This window comes from Saccopteryx bilineata, chromosome 5 (genome assembly GCF_036850765.1).
Source record: "Saccopteryx bilineata isolate mSacBil1 chromosome 5, mSacBil1_pri_phased_curated, whole genome shotgun sequence".
Classification (NCBI taxonomy): Eukaryota; Metazoa; Chordata; class Mammalia; order Chiroptera; family Emballonuridae; genus Saccopteryx; species Saccopteryx bilineata.
In genome coordinates, this window is record NC_089494.1 from 7,634,336 (window position 1) to 7,648,383 (window position 14,048).

Below are 14,048 nucleotides of genomic sequence, written 5' to 3' on the forward strand. Positions count from 1 at the left end.
TTTTCATTAGTCATCTTTATGTCTAATTGAGTATCAGCCCAGCACAGAGCAGATCCTCTAAAAATCTTTCTCTGAAATGAACTGAATTACTCAAAGACTTGCAATTTCATCCAGGACTCACATGGAGGGCCCGTGAGGCCACCGCAGTGGGGTGAGGACGCCCCTCAGAAAGTCAGCACAGCCTGACCTGTGGTGGTGCAGTGGATCAAGAATCAACCTGGTGGCCCTGGCCGGTTGGCTCAGCGGTAGAGCGTCGGCCTGGAGTGCAGGGGACCCAGGTTCAATTCCCAGCCAGGGCACATAGGAGAAGAGCCCATTTGCTTCTCCACCCCCCCCCTCCTTCCTCTCTGTCTCTCTCTTCCCCTCCCGCAGCCAAGGCTCCATTGGAGCAAAGATGGCCCGGGCGCTGGGGATGGCTCTTTGGCCTCTGCCCCAGGCGCTAGAGTGGCTCTGGTCGTGGCAGAGCGACGCCCCGGAGGGGCAGAGCGTCGCCCCCTGGTGGGCAGAGCGTCGTGCCGGGTGGATCCCGGTCGGGCGCATGCGGGAGTCTGTCTGACTGTCTCTCCCTGTTTCCAGCTTCAGAAAAATACAAAAAAAAAAAAAAAAAGAATCAACCTGGAACGCTGAGGTCGCAGTGCGAAACCCTGGGCTTGCCCGGTCAAGGCACATATGGGAGTGGATGCTTCCTGCTCCTCCCGCCTTCTCTCTCTCCTCTTTAAAATGAATAAATAAAATCTTTTTTTAAAAAAAGGTCAGCACAGCCCCCTTCTTTTCTGCGTCTCAGGCTGAGGCCCCTCCCACAGGTTGCTAGAACAGAAGTACTGAGCTCCAGGCAGTGATGAAGCTGAAGTTTACCTTGTCACTGACACCTGGGTGCAAACAGCCACACTTCCTTCCCTGTCACCACGTGCTCTAATCTGTTAAGCAGCACGTGGTGTCGACACAGCCACGCCAGGCGGGCCAAGAAAGAGAGGCCCCAGGAAGAGAAAGATGGGAGAGGCTCCAAAAATATCAGTCAGTTGGAATAATTTCCCTTCCAAGCTAACAATGGATACAAAGCACAGACGGACAAGCTCCAGGGACAATCCCCTCACTAGGCGGCCCTGACTGCAGCCCACGGGCACTGCGTGACCTCAGGATTGATGCCAGGAGCTCAGGAAAAGGCCCCTCTGGGCTGGGGTCACTCCAGGGCACAGGTAGACACCCAGAACACAGTGGAGCAACAACTGTATTAACCCATCAATAGCCTCTGACCACCCGCACCGCCAGACCCAGGGCAAGTAAGTCTCTGGAACCACAGCTATGGGAGAAATAAACTTCTACCGCAGCCCAGGGGGACACTGCAGCACCTGTGCCTCTGCCTCTTCTCACCTGCAGACAAGGAGCCTGAGCTGGACCCTCAGTGACCACGGTGTGGAGGAGGAGGGCTTACTTACTGGGAACACACAGGGCCAGGACAGCTGTCGGTGACAACGGCAGAATGAGGGGCTTTGCCAAGGACACATAATGTCAATGTGCTGAGAGAAGTTGGTATCAGGTGTAATGACAAGAGTGTTCCTTGGTCAAAGCGGCTGGAGACACACCGGATCAGACAGGGCTGGGCACTCCTTTGCCGGGACTTCTCCAGTCTTCCGTGTGCAGCCGCCGACTGGCGTGAATCTCGGTACCCGGCATGTCTCACACTCATCACAATAACGGCGTGGGGGACAGGAAACTCCTGTGGGGTCAGTGGTTCTAGGCATCTAGGCAAACACTCTGAAAAATGCTGCTCCGCAGGATGGCGGGTGTGCACAGCCCAGGGAGGGTCAGAAAGGAAGAGTCGTGATAACACCTGCAGAGGCTGTCAGGCCCAGGGTGGCAGAGGGCTGGGAACCACTGCAGACGAGGCCTGTCTGCCACCAGCCCTTCCCAGGCCCTCACCTGGGACCAAAGCCACACCGCTGGGGCTGCGTACTGCACAGGACAGCAGGGGAACGCCAGGGGAACAGCGAAGGCAGGACCCTGGCGAGCGACCTCGAGGGGAAGGGTTGCCTCAGGCACGTTAGAGAACACGGAGGGACACAGGAGGAAAAGCGCCTTCGCCCTGGGACTGAAGGGCGGCAGACACAGAGAGCCAGGGCACCGTGCTGCCGCGCAGAGAAGGGAGGTCGCTCCTGCCCACGCCGGAACAAGAAGGGGGACCCGCACGGCATGGAACGCAAGGCTGACCACGCAGGAGGGGGCGGCCGGAACGGAGCCCTGGGAATGAGACGTGGAGATGGAACTGAGCAGGTGGAATAGGGCGCTTGTAAATTCTACAGCAGCTTCCCGGCAGGAGCCTCCCGGGCTCACCAGGTCACCGAGGGCACCTGCTCCAAGGCTCTGGGAGCTGGGCAGGGTTCACAGCAACACCCACACCCAGGTAGGTGCCAGGGGCTGGGGCACTGGAGCTTCTCGGGGCTTCTGTGACCGGGGCTGAGCCTCCAGGTGGGCATCAGATCACGGACAGCTGTGGACTCCATGCCGAGTATTTTGGACCTGACGCAATGACAGGTAGTAAGCAAGGGAGTCACGTGAGCAGACGCCTGTGTGTACCTAAATCCTCCCTGAAACAGGAGGGCGTGAGTGAACAGGACAAGCCCAGAAAGGCCACTCCAGCCCCCGAGGGCGTGAGTGAACAGGACAAGCCCAGAAAGGCCACTCCAGCCCCCCTGTGACAGAGCACTCCCAGAGGGAGACCAGTCGGGAAATGTTGCTTTAGGCCAGGACAGAGACAGAGAGACCAAATAGCTGCTGGGAGGGAGGGAGGGAGGGAGGGAGGGAGGGAGGGAGGGAGGGAGGGAGGGAGGGAGGGGAGGGAGGCCCCCCCCCTCAGGCCGCGGGGACTGCCTGAGTGCCGGCAAAGGAGAGGGAAGGGCCTCGGGTGTCTCCCAGGGGTTCCCTGGAGTGTCACCCACAAGACAGGAAACCTGTTTGGATGACGAGTCCAGATTTAGACAATGTGACGTGCCTGTCAGACACCCACTGGGACAAGGCCCTCGTGTCTGGGCTTGGAGGTCGGGACGAACGGGGCTGAGCTGACGCCAGCTACATCCTACCAACTGGTTGACATCCAAGGAGTTCAAGTCCTCACGCCACCAGGGTCGGTTCAGGAACGTGACAGGCTCTGGTGTGTGAGGTGTAGAAGGGATGAAGAGCCGGTGTACAACTTCCTCCTTTCCATTCAGAGCCCCAGGCCCAGGGCTGCCCCGAGATACGGTGGCAGTCCAGGCAGAGGGCAGGCACCTTGCCACGACTTAAAAAAGCTACATAAGGGAGTCTGACCTGGGGTGGCGCAGTGGGTAAAGCACCGACCTGGAATGCGAGGTCACCAGTTTGAAACCCCAGGCTTGCCTGGTCAAGGCACATGTGGAAAGCGACTACTGTGAGTTGATGCTTTCCATAACTTCCCAACCCTCTCTCTCTCTAAAATCAATCAATAATTTTTTTAAAAAAAGCTACTGCGTAAGGGAGAATTCAAAGCCTGAAGATGCTGCCCTTTAAGCCAAAGCCGTGGACCCCACACTGGGAAGCTGCAGGAGGGCTCCTTCTCAGCAGAACAGTGCCACCACCAGGTCTCCTGAAAAAGTGCAGGAGGTCAGCCGGACAAGGGCCGCCCCCATCTCCTTCCTGCCTCCTGCCCGCTTTTACTGCTAACCAAGGTGGCTGATGGTGGAAACAGATGCCTTCTAAGATTCACATGCCACGGACCTTTACTATATTTAATGCTATCACAACTGAAGTATTTTCACTTGTATTTCCAATGAGGTCTACTTGCACTTGTTGAAGAAAGGAAGAGTTAATTACCAGATGGGCCGTTTTCCCAAATAAGGATACATTAAAATGGAACCCCCCTTCCGGTGAATCCACAAACCCAGAGGCACCATTTGCCTTTTGGAGGGACGTAGGATTCACCCAAGGGGCTACACTCAGATTTCCGCCTTCAGATTGTTTCTGCGTTCACGCTCACCCAGTGCAAATAGGGGGCTAAGAGAAAGAGCAAGATGCTGTCAGATGCTATTTGCACACTAGAAACAGCAAGAAATTAAAAAGCCACTAAACATCTGCTAGGATAATGGTTAAATGAACCGTACTGTTCCAAATTAAAATCTAGGAGATAAGGGACATATCAACATGCTAAAAGGATATGGAAGACTTAAACAGGTTCTGTTAAGAGACAGCTGCAGAACACGGTGTTATACATATATAACAGCTAAAGGTCTGGAAGGATGGAGGGAAGGGGTTTGTGCTCTGCTTCATTTATCACTAAACTATTATATATTCTCTAGCAAACACATATTCGTGTATTACTTGTATGATCTTAGAAAACAAAAAACTCTTTCCTCGGGGACGAAGTTTCTGCTCTGACTTACCACTAGATTCCTGATAACATAAAAGCAGACTGATCTCTGATTATCTGTAAGGGTTGCTGAACAACAAACCCGAGGCTGGGGTGGTGACAGGCAGTCCCACTGGAAGAGGCCACCACCTACTTCATTCCTGACTCAAAAAAAAGACAATGCCTCTGGGAGCACCTGGGTCTGCCTGCCAGCTCTGATAATGGGGCAGAAGTTTGAACACAGTTAACTGGGCATGAGGTAGGTAGGATGGAAACACATTTGCTCCCACTCACTGCACTCTCCCAGCCCCCCTCCCCCATCCTACCCAACCTCCTTATTCCAGGCAATGAGCCTGCCCGGAAAGCACAGGCGAGCTCTGCCCCTGGTGGTGGCCCTAAGGGGCTTGGCCACAGCCGTCCATGACTGGGTAGGTACATTTCTTTAGTTCCAGGGTTCAAAAGTAGGAAACCATCAGTTTCCTGTATATACCTAAATTCCATCGATAAACCTCTGAAGAACTTAGAAAAGAATGTTCATGTGCCAGAGATGTATACCTCTCTTGAGTCTTGAGATAACCGCTGGTCATGCTTAAAAAGGAAGTTTCATTATTCGGACTACCTGATCCATTATCCAGAGCACTGACCATCTGGAAGATTATACCCTGAGTGCCAATCCATGGGTTAAAAATGCAGGACTGCCTGACCTGTGGTGGCGCAGTGGATAAAGCGTCGACCTGGAAATGCAGAGGTCGCCAGTTTGAAACCCTGGGCTCTCCTGGTCAAGGCACATATGGGAGTTGATGCTTCCAGCTCCTCCCCTCCTTCTCTCTCTCTGTCTCTCCCTCTCCTCTCTAAAATGAATTTAAAAAAAAAAATGCAGGGCTGACTTTTCTCAAACATGTGCCTTTTACTATTAAAACTCTGAACTTTTCTTTCTCCTTTAGAACACTCTGGGTATTCCCTAGCTGTGTTTTTGATCTGCAAATTCTAAAATCCTTGAATAAAGTGTCACAATTCTTAATTTAAAAAAAAGAAAAAGAGGATCTGGGATGCTGAGGTCCCAGGTTTGAACCCTGAGGTCTCTAGCTTAAGTCTGGGCTCATCCAGCTTAGCACAGGCTTGACGGCTTGAGTGCGGGGTCGCCGGCTTGAGTGTGGGACCATAGAGATGATTCCATGGTCGCTGGCTTGAACCCAAAGGTCGCTGGCCTGAGTGCCCCCACCCCAAGGCACGTATGAGAATTAATGACAACCAAAGTGACGAAACCATGAGTTGATGCTTCTCATTCATCTCTCTCCCTGCCTATTTCTCTCTCTCTCTCTCTCTTAAAAAAAAAAAGGAAAAGGAAACCCACCTGCCTATAAGTAAAACCCATATTCTCTAATATAAGCTTTGTCATTACCAACAAGGATATTTTCAGCTACTTTTCCCTTTCTTTTGCCTTATTTTTCAATTGGTGCAGAACTCAGTGGGGGAAAAGGGTACAATTTTCTGAGCCCTTTTGAACTTTCAACAGTGAACGAGGTTGCAGAAGGCCAGATGTTTAAAAGCCAGTCTCAAATGTACTACTCTTTATAGATACTAGCAGTTTTCTGATGGGCCCCAGCCGAGCCCCTCGTCAGGGTATAACGAGGCGGAATACTCGAGGTCGACAGAGCACCCGAGGAGATGCTGACCAAGACCACACTAAAAAGGAGGCTGGTCTGTCACCCACCTACTGATCTCAAAATTGATGATAACATTTGGACTTAAGAGCAGAATTTATTCCCTAAAAAATAAAAAAGCAACCTTCTTCTTCTAAATCCTATCAGTTCAGTCACTAGACCCCTCATCTGAACTGTACCCCAGCTCTCTCCATCCATTATAAATATGGTATCATACCTCACCCTTAGCCGTGCCCAGTCAACTACAATATTCTTTTATACTTTTACAATGACCCCATATCTTTTAATGACCTTGTAGAGGAATAGTAAAAGATTATTTTCAGCTTTTATTGCCTGTTCCTAAGTTAACAGCTCAGTAAAAAGACAACGGTTATGGGCCTCGGTAAACAGAGCTCATCTGCCCCAGCTGCTCAGGCTGAGGGCCTGGGCCCAGTTAACTGTGTTCAAAAACCTGCCCCCATTATCAGAGCTGGCAGGCAGACCCAGGTGCTCCCAGAGGCATTGATAACAATGGCTCCTCAACGGGGAAGGATGGCAGGACCGGCTCGGGACAAGTGTCCGCTTCTAACGGCATCAAATGGCAGGTGTGCTGTGCCCCACCCTTTTAACCTGCTCCTTAGTAATGTGACAGCAGTTTTAGATGAGCTGGGTGCATCACTCCACTCAGAAAAGGGAAATATAGGGACCCCTGTATGCACAAAAGAGGACGGGATTTATAGCACAAACCTGGCAATATCTGCTGAATTAATAAATGAATGGACGGTAGGGAAGAAAGGAGTGGTCCTATGAGACACAGACCCTGCTACGCCAATTACTGCTAAACAGCCATCAGTTTGGGTAAAGACACTCTGCTACATAACTGACCTGACCGCCCAGTATACACAGAAGTCCGTTCTGCTAGCCCTCAGAGACAGGGGCTTGAGGCCCCTCGTCCTGCAGGACCCGTGAGGAAGTTCATTTTCTGAAACCCAGATGTCTCTGTGTGCTTTGCTGACATTTCTTCAATGGACGATTCTCTAAGCATTTTGCACACTGAAACCACCATGGTCATATCTTCAAGAGCAGACTCTGCATCTCCGAACAGCCACATGTCCCTGTGTGGCGTGGCCCAGGCCACCAGCAGCTCTGTGACACTTATGAAGCACCACGAGGATGTGGCCAGGGACATCTGCTCATCACCACATTACTATATCCTTCTATGAAGGTCCATGAGAGAAACTAACCTCAGGTCCTGGCACCGGAAAACCCTGGGAAGCAGCAGTTTGACCATCTTCTTTTTAAAATGTCCTTAAACTTGTTTTAAAATCCTGGCCCTGGCCAGTTGGCCCAGTGGTAAAGCATCGGCCCGGGGTGTGGATCCCAGATTTGATTCCCAGTCAGAGCACACAGGAGAAACGACATCTGATTCTCCACCTTTCCCCCTCTCTTCTCTCTCTCTCTCTATCTCTCTCTCTTCCCCTCCTGCAGCCATGGCTTGATTGGAGAGAGTTGGCCCTAGGCACTGAGGATGGCTCCATGGCCTCTACCTCAGGCACTAGGAAGAGCTTGGTTGCTGAGCAACAGAGCAACGCTCCAGATGGGTAGAGCATCGCCCTTTAGTGGGCTTGCCAGGTGGATCCTGGTCAGGGTGCATGCGGGAGTCTGTCTCTGCCTCCCCTCCTCTCACTGAATAATAATAATAATAAACTGTAATAGTAATACACCTACTTGGAAAAAGTCCGTGGGCTAAAGGGCACCCGAGGAATCTCAGTGATGCTGAAATGTCTGTTTGGGGAATGTGTGGTGGGCATCATTTTACTGTTGTGCTTTCTACAATAGGTTGTGTGTGTAGCACAGATATTTAGATGCAGCAAATCTTACATAATAAATATTATATAACAATTTCCCCTTCCTTTATAAATAAATCGTGTCACTGCTAACCGTCCCTTTTTGCACAAGCTTCTGGAAAGATCACAGCCAAATCTGCCTGCCTCTCCAGGTGCAGAGCAACATGTGACATGCATTCTTTATTAGCCTGAGCCCTGGCTTGCTTTTATTATTCCTACCTTTCTTTTCCTTTAAGCACAATTTATTTTCCTCCCCAGTGTTACTGAGATACTGACATACAACACTGTATAAGTTTCAAGTGTACAATGTGATGATTTGATACATGTATATGTTGCAAAACAACACCATCACAAGGTTAGTTAACACATCCATCACCTCACAAAGTCATCTTTTTATTTCTTGTGCTGAGACCACTTAGGACCTACTCTCTTAGCAACTTCTAAGTATATAATACAGTATTGTTAACTATAACCACCATGCTGTACATTAGATTCTCAGAACTTAATTGTAACCAGAAGTTTTTACCCTTTGACCAACGTCTCTCCATTTCCCCACCCCTCAGGCCCTGGAAACCATCAGTCTACTTCCTGTTCCTATGAGTTCTAACCACAATTACTTTTATTTTCTATTTTTTCATTTCTCATATTTGTGTTTTCTCATAATAATAAGCTGCTTCAAACATACTTGAGAATAAAGTAGGGAATAAATTATTTTTTAATACTACAAAAGGTCCTAAGATTTTTATGAAGACCCTAATTTTTTTCTTTTATTGATGAGGGGGTGGGGAGGGAGGAAGGGAAAGAGATGAGAAGTATCAACTCGTAGTTGCAGCACCTTAGTTGTTCATTGATAGTTTCTCATATGTGCCTTGTGGGGGGGCTCAAGCCAAGCCAGTGACCCCTTGTGCAAACCAGCGACCTTGGGCTTTAAGTCAGTGACTTTGCGATCAGGTTGATGATAACATGCTCAAGCCAGTGACCCTGCACTCAAGCCGACAAGCCCGTGTTCAAGGTGGCAACCTCAGGGTTTCGAACCTGGGACCTCAGCATCCTGGGTCAAGCTCTATTCACTGTACCATCACTGGTCAGGCTGAAGACCCTAATATTAATGTGCAAACCTTTAATTAGAAGTTGTGACTCTGACCCATGGGGGTGTTCATGGTCCCTGGCGCTTCCTGTCTAATCTAACGTACCTGGCTGCACCCACGCAGCCTCTGGACCCGGCAGCAGATTGGTATGAGTTCCAGGGACATGGGCTCAAGAACTTTGAAAACATCCCCAGGAGATGCTGGTGTAGTCACTCCCCTTGTTGAGAACCCCTACTCAACACCACATACCGGATGTGAGGGCCATCTGGCTGTGACATCTGTCACCCCATTGATCTCCAGGGTTGGTTTGGCTGATCTGGCTGGCTGGGCGGGCGTCCCCTTCCTCCCTCACTGCTCCATGTGCATCCCTCCCGAAGCTGCTCACTCAGTCGGAGAGGACGACCTTCCCCGATAGAGGAGAGGCCTGTTCTTTTTTTTTTTTTGTATTTTTCTGAAGTTGGAAACAGGGAGGCATTCAGACAGACTCCTGCCTGCGCCCGACCGGGATCCACCTGGCACGCCCACCAGGGGGTGATGATCTGCCCATCTAGGGCGTCGCTCTGTTACAACCAGAGCCATTCTAGCGCCTGAGGCAGAGGCCATAGAACCATCCCCAGGGCCCAGGCCATCTTTGCTCCAATGGAGCCTCGGCTGCAGGAAGGGAAGAGAGAGACAGAGAGGAAGGAGAGGGGGAGGGGGTGGAGAAGCAGATGGGCGCTTCTCCTGTGTGCCCTGGCTGGGAATCGAACCCGGGACTCCTGCACGCTAGGCTGACGCTCTACCACTGAGCCAACCAGCCAGGGCCGAGAGGCCCGTTCTTCAGTCAAGGGTACACGAGTAGCAGCGCTCCCCTGCTGGAGCCTCCAAACAAGTCTCAACACCAAGTGCCTCCAGATGAGCTATCCTAAGAAGGACACATCACCTATATAATATTTTGGCCTGTGATGCCAACCCGAATCTAATCATGAGGAAGCATCAAACACAAAGGGAGAAATGTTCTCCTAAAATGTCAATGTCATGCCTGACCAGGTGGTGGCGCAGTGGATAGAGCGTTGGACTGGGATGCAGAAGACCCAGGTTCGAGAGCCCGAGGTCACCAGTTTGAGTGCGGGCTCATCTGGTTTGAGCAAAAGCCCACCAGCTTGAACTCAAGGTCACTGGATCCAGCAAGGGGTTACTCGGTCTGCTGAAGGCCCGCGGTCAAGGCACATATGAGAAAGCAATCAATGAACAACTAAGGTGTTGCAACACGCAACGAAAAACTAATGATTGATGCTTCTCATCTCTCTCTGTTCCTGTCTGTCTGTCCCTGTCTATCCCTCTCTCTGACTCACTGTCTCTGTAAAAAATAAATAAATAAAAATTTATAAAAAAAAAAAAGTCAATGTCACGAAAGTCAAAGAAAGATTGTGGGATCATTCAAGAGTAAAGAAGGCTGCCCTGGCCGGTTGGCTCAGCGGTAGAGCGTCGGCCTAGCGTGCGGAGGACCTGGGTTCGATTCCCGGCCAGGGCACATAGGAGAAGCGCCCATTTGCTTCTCCACCCCTCCGCCACGCCTTCCTCTCTGTCTCTCTCTTCCCCTCCCGCAGCCAAGGCTCCATTGGAGCAAAGATGGCCCGGGTGCTGGGGATGGCTCTGTGGCCTCTGCCCCAGGCGCTAGAGTGGCTCTGGTCGCAACATGGCGACACCCAGGATGGGCAGAGCATTGCCCCCTGGTGGGCAGAGCGTCGCCCCCTGGTGGGCGTGCCGGGTGGATCCCGGTCGGGCGCATGCGGGAGTCTGTCTGACTGTCTCTCCCTGTTTCTAGCTTCAGAAAAATGCAAAAAAAAAAAAAAAAAAGAGTAAAGAAGGCTAAAGAGATGGGACAACAGGCCCTGGCCGGTTGGCTCAGTGGTAGAGCGTCGGCCTGGCGTACAGGAGTCCCGGATTCGATTTCTGGCCAGGGCACACAGGGGAGGCGCCCATCTGCTTCTCTGCCCCTCCCCCCCTCCTTCCTCTCTGTCTCTCTCTTCCCCTCCCGCAGCCAAGGCTCCATTGGAGCAGAGCTGGCCCAGGTGCTGAGGATGGCTCTGTGGCCTCTGCCTCAGGTGCTGGAGTGGCTCTGGTAGCAACAGAGCGAGGCCCCGGATGAGCAGAGCATCGCCCCCTGGTGGGCATGCCGGGTAGATCCCAGTCGGGCGCATGCGGGAGTCTGTCTGGCTGCCTCCCCGTTTCTAGCTTCGGAAAAATACAAAAAAATAAAAAATTTAAAAAAGAGATGAGACAACAATGTAACACCTGACCCTATGTTACCAGAATCAGGGAGAATGCTAAAGGCCATTAGTGGACCAACTCACAAAACTAGAAAAAGCACAGATTAGGTAAAAATACTGAATCAGGCCTGACCATTGGATAGAGTGTTAACCTGGCATGCTGAGGTCCCAGGTTCAAAACCTCGATGTCGGCCCTGGCCAGTTGGCTCAGCGGTAGAGCATTGGTCTGGCATGTGAAAGTCCGGGTTCGATTCCCGGCCAGGGCACACAGGAGAAGCGCCCATCTGCTTTTCCACCCCTTCCCTCTCCTTTCTCTCTATCTCTCTTCCTCTCCCACAGCCAAGGCTCCATTGGAGCAAGTTGGCTTCATGGCCTCTGCCTCAGGTGCTAAAATGGCTCCGGTCACAATGGACTGGCACCCCAGACAGGCAGAGCATCGCCCCTGGTGGGCATGCCGGGTGGATCCCGGTCGAGTGCATTGCAGGAGTCTGTCTCTCTGCCTCCCCTCTTCTAACTTCGGGGGAAAAAACAAACAAAAAAAACCCCCGATGTCATTGGCCTGAGTGTGGGCTCATCCAGCTCGAGTGCAGGCTCGCCAGCTTGAGTGCAGGGTCACCAGCTTGGGTAGGGTCATCGAAATGACCCCAAAGTCACTGGCTTGACTGGAGCCCCAGTCAAGATATGTATGAGAAGCAATCAATGAACAACTAAAGTGCCACAACTATGAGTTGATGCTTCTCTTCTCTCCCTTCCTGTCTCTATCTCTCAGTAAAACACACACACACACTAAATCAATATTAAATTTACCAAAGTTGATCATATTATGGCTTTATAAGAAAATGTTCCTATTAAGAAAGACACTCTGCACTGAAGAATTCAGGAATAAGGGGCCATAGTAAATGTAACTTGTCTTTAAAAGGTTCAGAAAACAGATTGTGTGTGTGGAGAAAACAAACAAACAAATGGGTAACCTGCCAACAGCCGGATCTGGGGGAGCGGATACATACAGAGTGTTCTTTGTGCTCATTTTTGTAACTTTTCTGTGCTTACAACTATTCCAAGTAAAAAGTTAAAAAGAAAAGAAAGCCCCTGCCCTAAATTATAGAACTTCCAATACAGTGGTACCTTGAGATACGAACAGACCAACATACAATTTTTTTTTAAGATACGAGCTGCGACTTGGTCCATATTTTTGTTTGAGATCTGAGCGATATTCTGAGATACGAGTCGTGATTCGGGAAGCTGCCGCTAGTTGGCGCACGGGGCCAGTATCGGCAATTTGATATACGAGTTGACTGACTTACAAGCTCGGTTACAGAATGAATTAAAGTCGTATCTCAAGGTACCACTGTATTTTAAAAAGAGAATAAAGTTTCCTTCGTTTCCTATTCATTCGCTCAATGGTTCCGGCCCTTGGTACCCATGAGCAGCTCCAATGGGCAAAGCAGAACACGCCACTACCCAGGAGGCCGTCTGCCAACTCCTCAGTGTTTTAAAACAGCTTTCTTTTTCTTTGGGGAATTTATAGACCTCCAAATGATTTATTTTCTCCTGCACTTTCAGTTTTTCTGTTATGTTATTCTGGGGGTGGGGGTTTGCAGACCATGAGCACAGAGCCTCACCGTCCCGGGCCTCGTGAAGTCCACGCTGTGCGCCAGGCTCTGCCGCCCCTGGTTACTGAAGAGGCGGATACAGACGCTCTGCAGGTACTCGGGAGTAATCTGCGGAGGGGACAAGAGGACAGCTGGTGAGAGGTCTGGAGACGACGGTTTGCGTTAATGGAGGACTTCTAAGGAGTGAAACACCCCCAATGCCCTTTTAAATGTCAAAGACATTGGACACTTTCAGTTCTACTTTTCTACGGCTTCTGAGACTTCGGATGAACGCCTCACTCCCGACACTGTTTCCTTCTCTGACTTCTGGAGTTGCTTCTCTAATAAGGAAATTTGATGATGCTCCTTTCTTGCTTTCAACAGTGGAATAAGGAAAGGATATGAATAAACAAATGATTAAGAAACGATATACAAATGGGCAACAAACATATGAAAATATACTCAGTCTCCTAAATATTTAAAGAAATGTAAATTGAAACATTTAGAGTACTGTACTAAGCTTTGCTTACCCAACTGGCAAAGAATTCAAAGTATAATGGTGTCTGTGTTGGCAAGTGTGTGGAGAACACCCTCATACACTGCTGGGGGCCGGGGGGTGGGCAGGCATCGTTGAAATCTTAGGAGAAATAATTTGGTATATCTATCAATGGCTGTATCTTTGACCTAGCAATTCCATTCTTAGGGTCTTATCTCAGCTGTATCCAGAAGTAACTACACAGCAGCTACAAGAATGTTCATGGCAACATTTTTGTTACAGCAAACAAAAAATCAAAATGTTCATCATCAGTGAGCTAACAAATTACTGTTCACCCTTACAATGGAATAATGTACTAGCGTTACAAGGAATGAGGTAGGTGTGGGCAAGATCGCCAAGAGATATTGGAAGGGAAGCAGCAAGTCTCAGAAGAGTCCTGGGCCATAGGATCCCTAGTAAGTACATGCATGCTGCTCGCACGGGGATTTGTGCATGCACACACATGCACAGGCATGTGCACAGAAATGTTCCGAGAGAATGCATGAGGAAATAGTAACCCTGGGAGACCAAGGCATCATGTGTGGGACGTAGCTGTTCCCCGCCCCTCTCCCTGTCCTGATACTTGGGGCCCCTTCAGCCCTTGCCTGCTGCTCAGTGGGCCCAACTGCACACTCCAGCAGTAATGGCGCACTGGCCACCTCTGGTCAACATGTCATGCCTTGCACTAACCCTGGCTTTAAAGGACACACCAGGATGATGGCAGTTATGTTTTG

General features: G+C 50.4%; 1 protein-coding gene across 1 annotated transcript in view; it reads right to left on the reverse strand.

Moving 5' to 3' along the window:
• ARMC9 (armadillo repeat containing 9) overlaps positions 1–14,048 on the reverse strand; it is a 150,130-nt gene that overhangs the window by 110,033 nt on the left and 26,049 nt on the right. Inside the window, exon 9 of the mRNA XM_066280587.1 lies at positions 12,810–12,908. Within this exon, the coding sequence (XP_066136684.1) occupies positions 12,810–12,908 (99 nt within the window). The remainder of the gene's footprint in view (positions 1–12,809; positions 12,909–14,048) is intronic.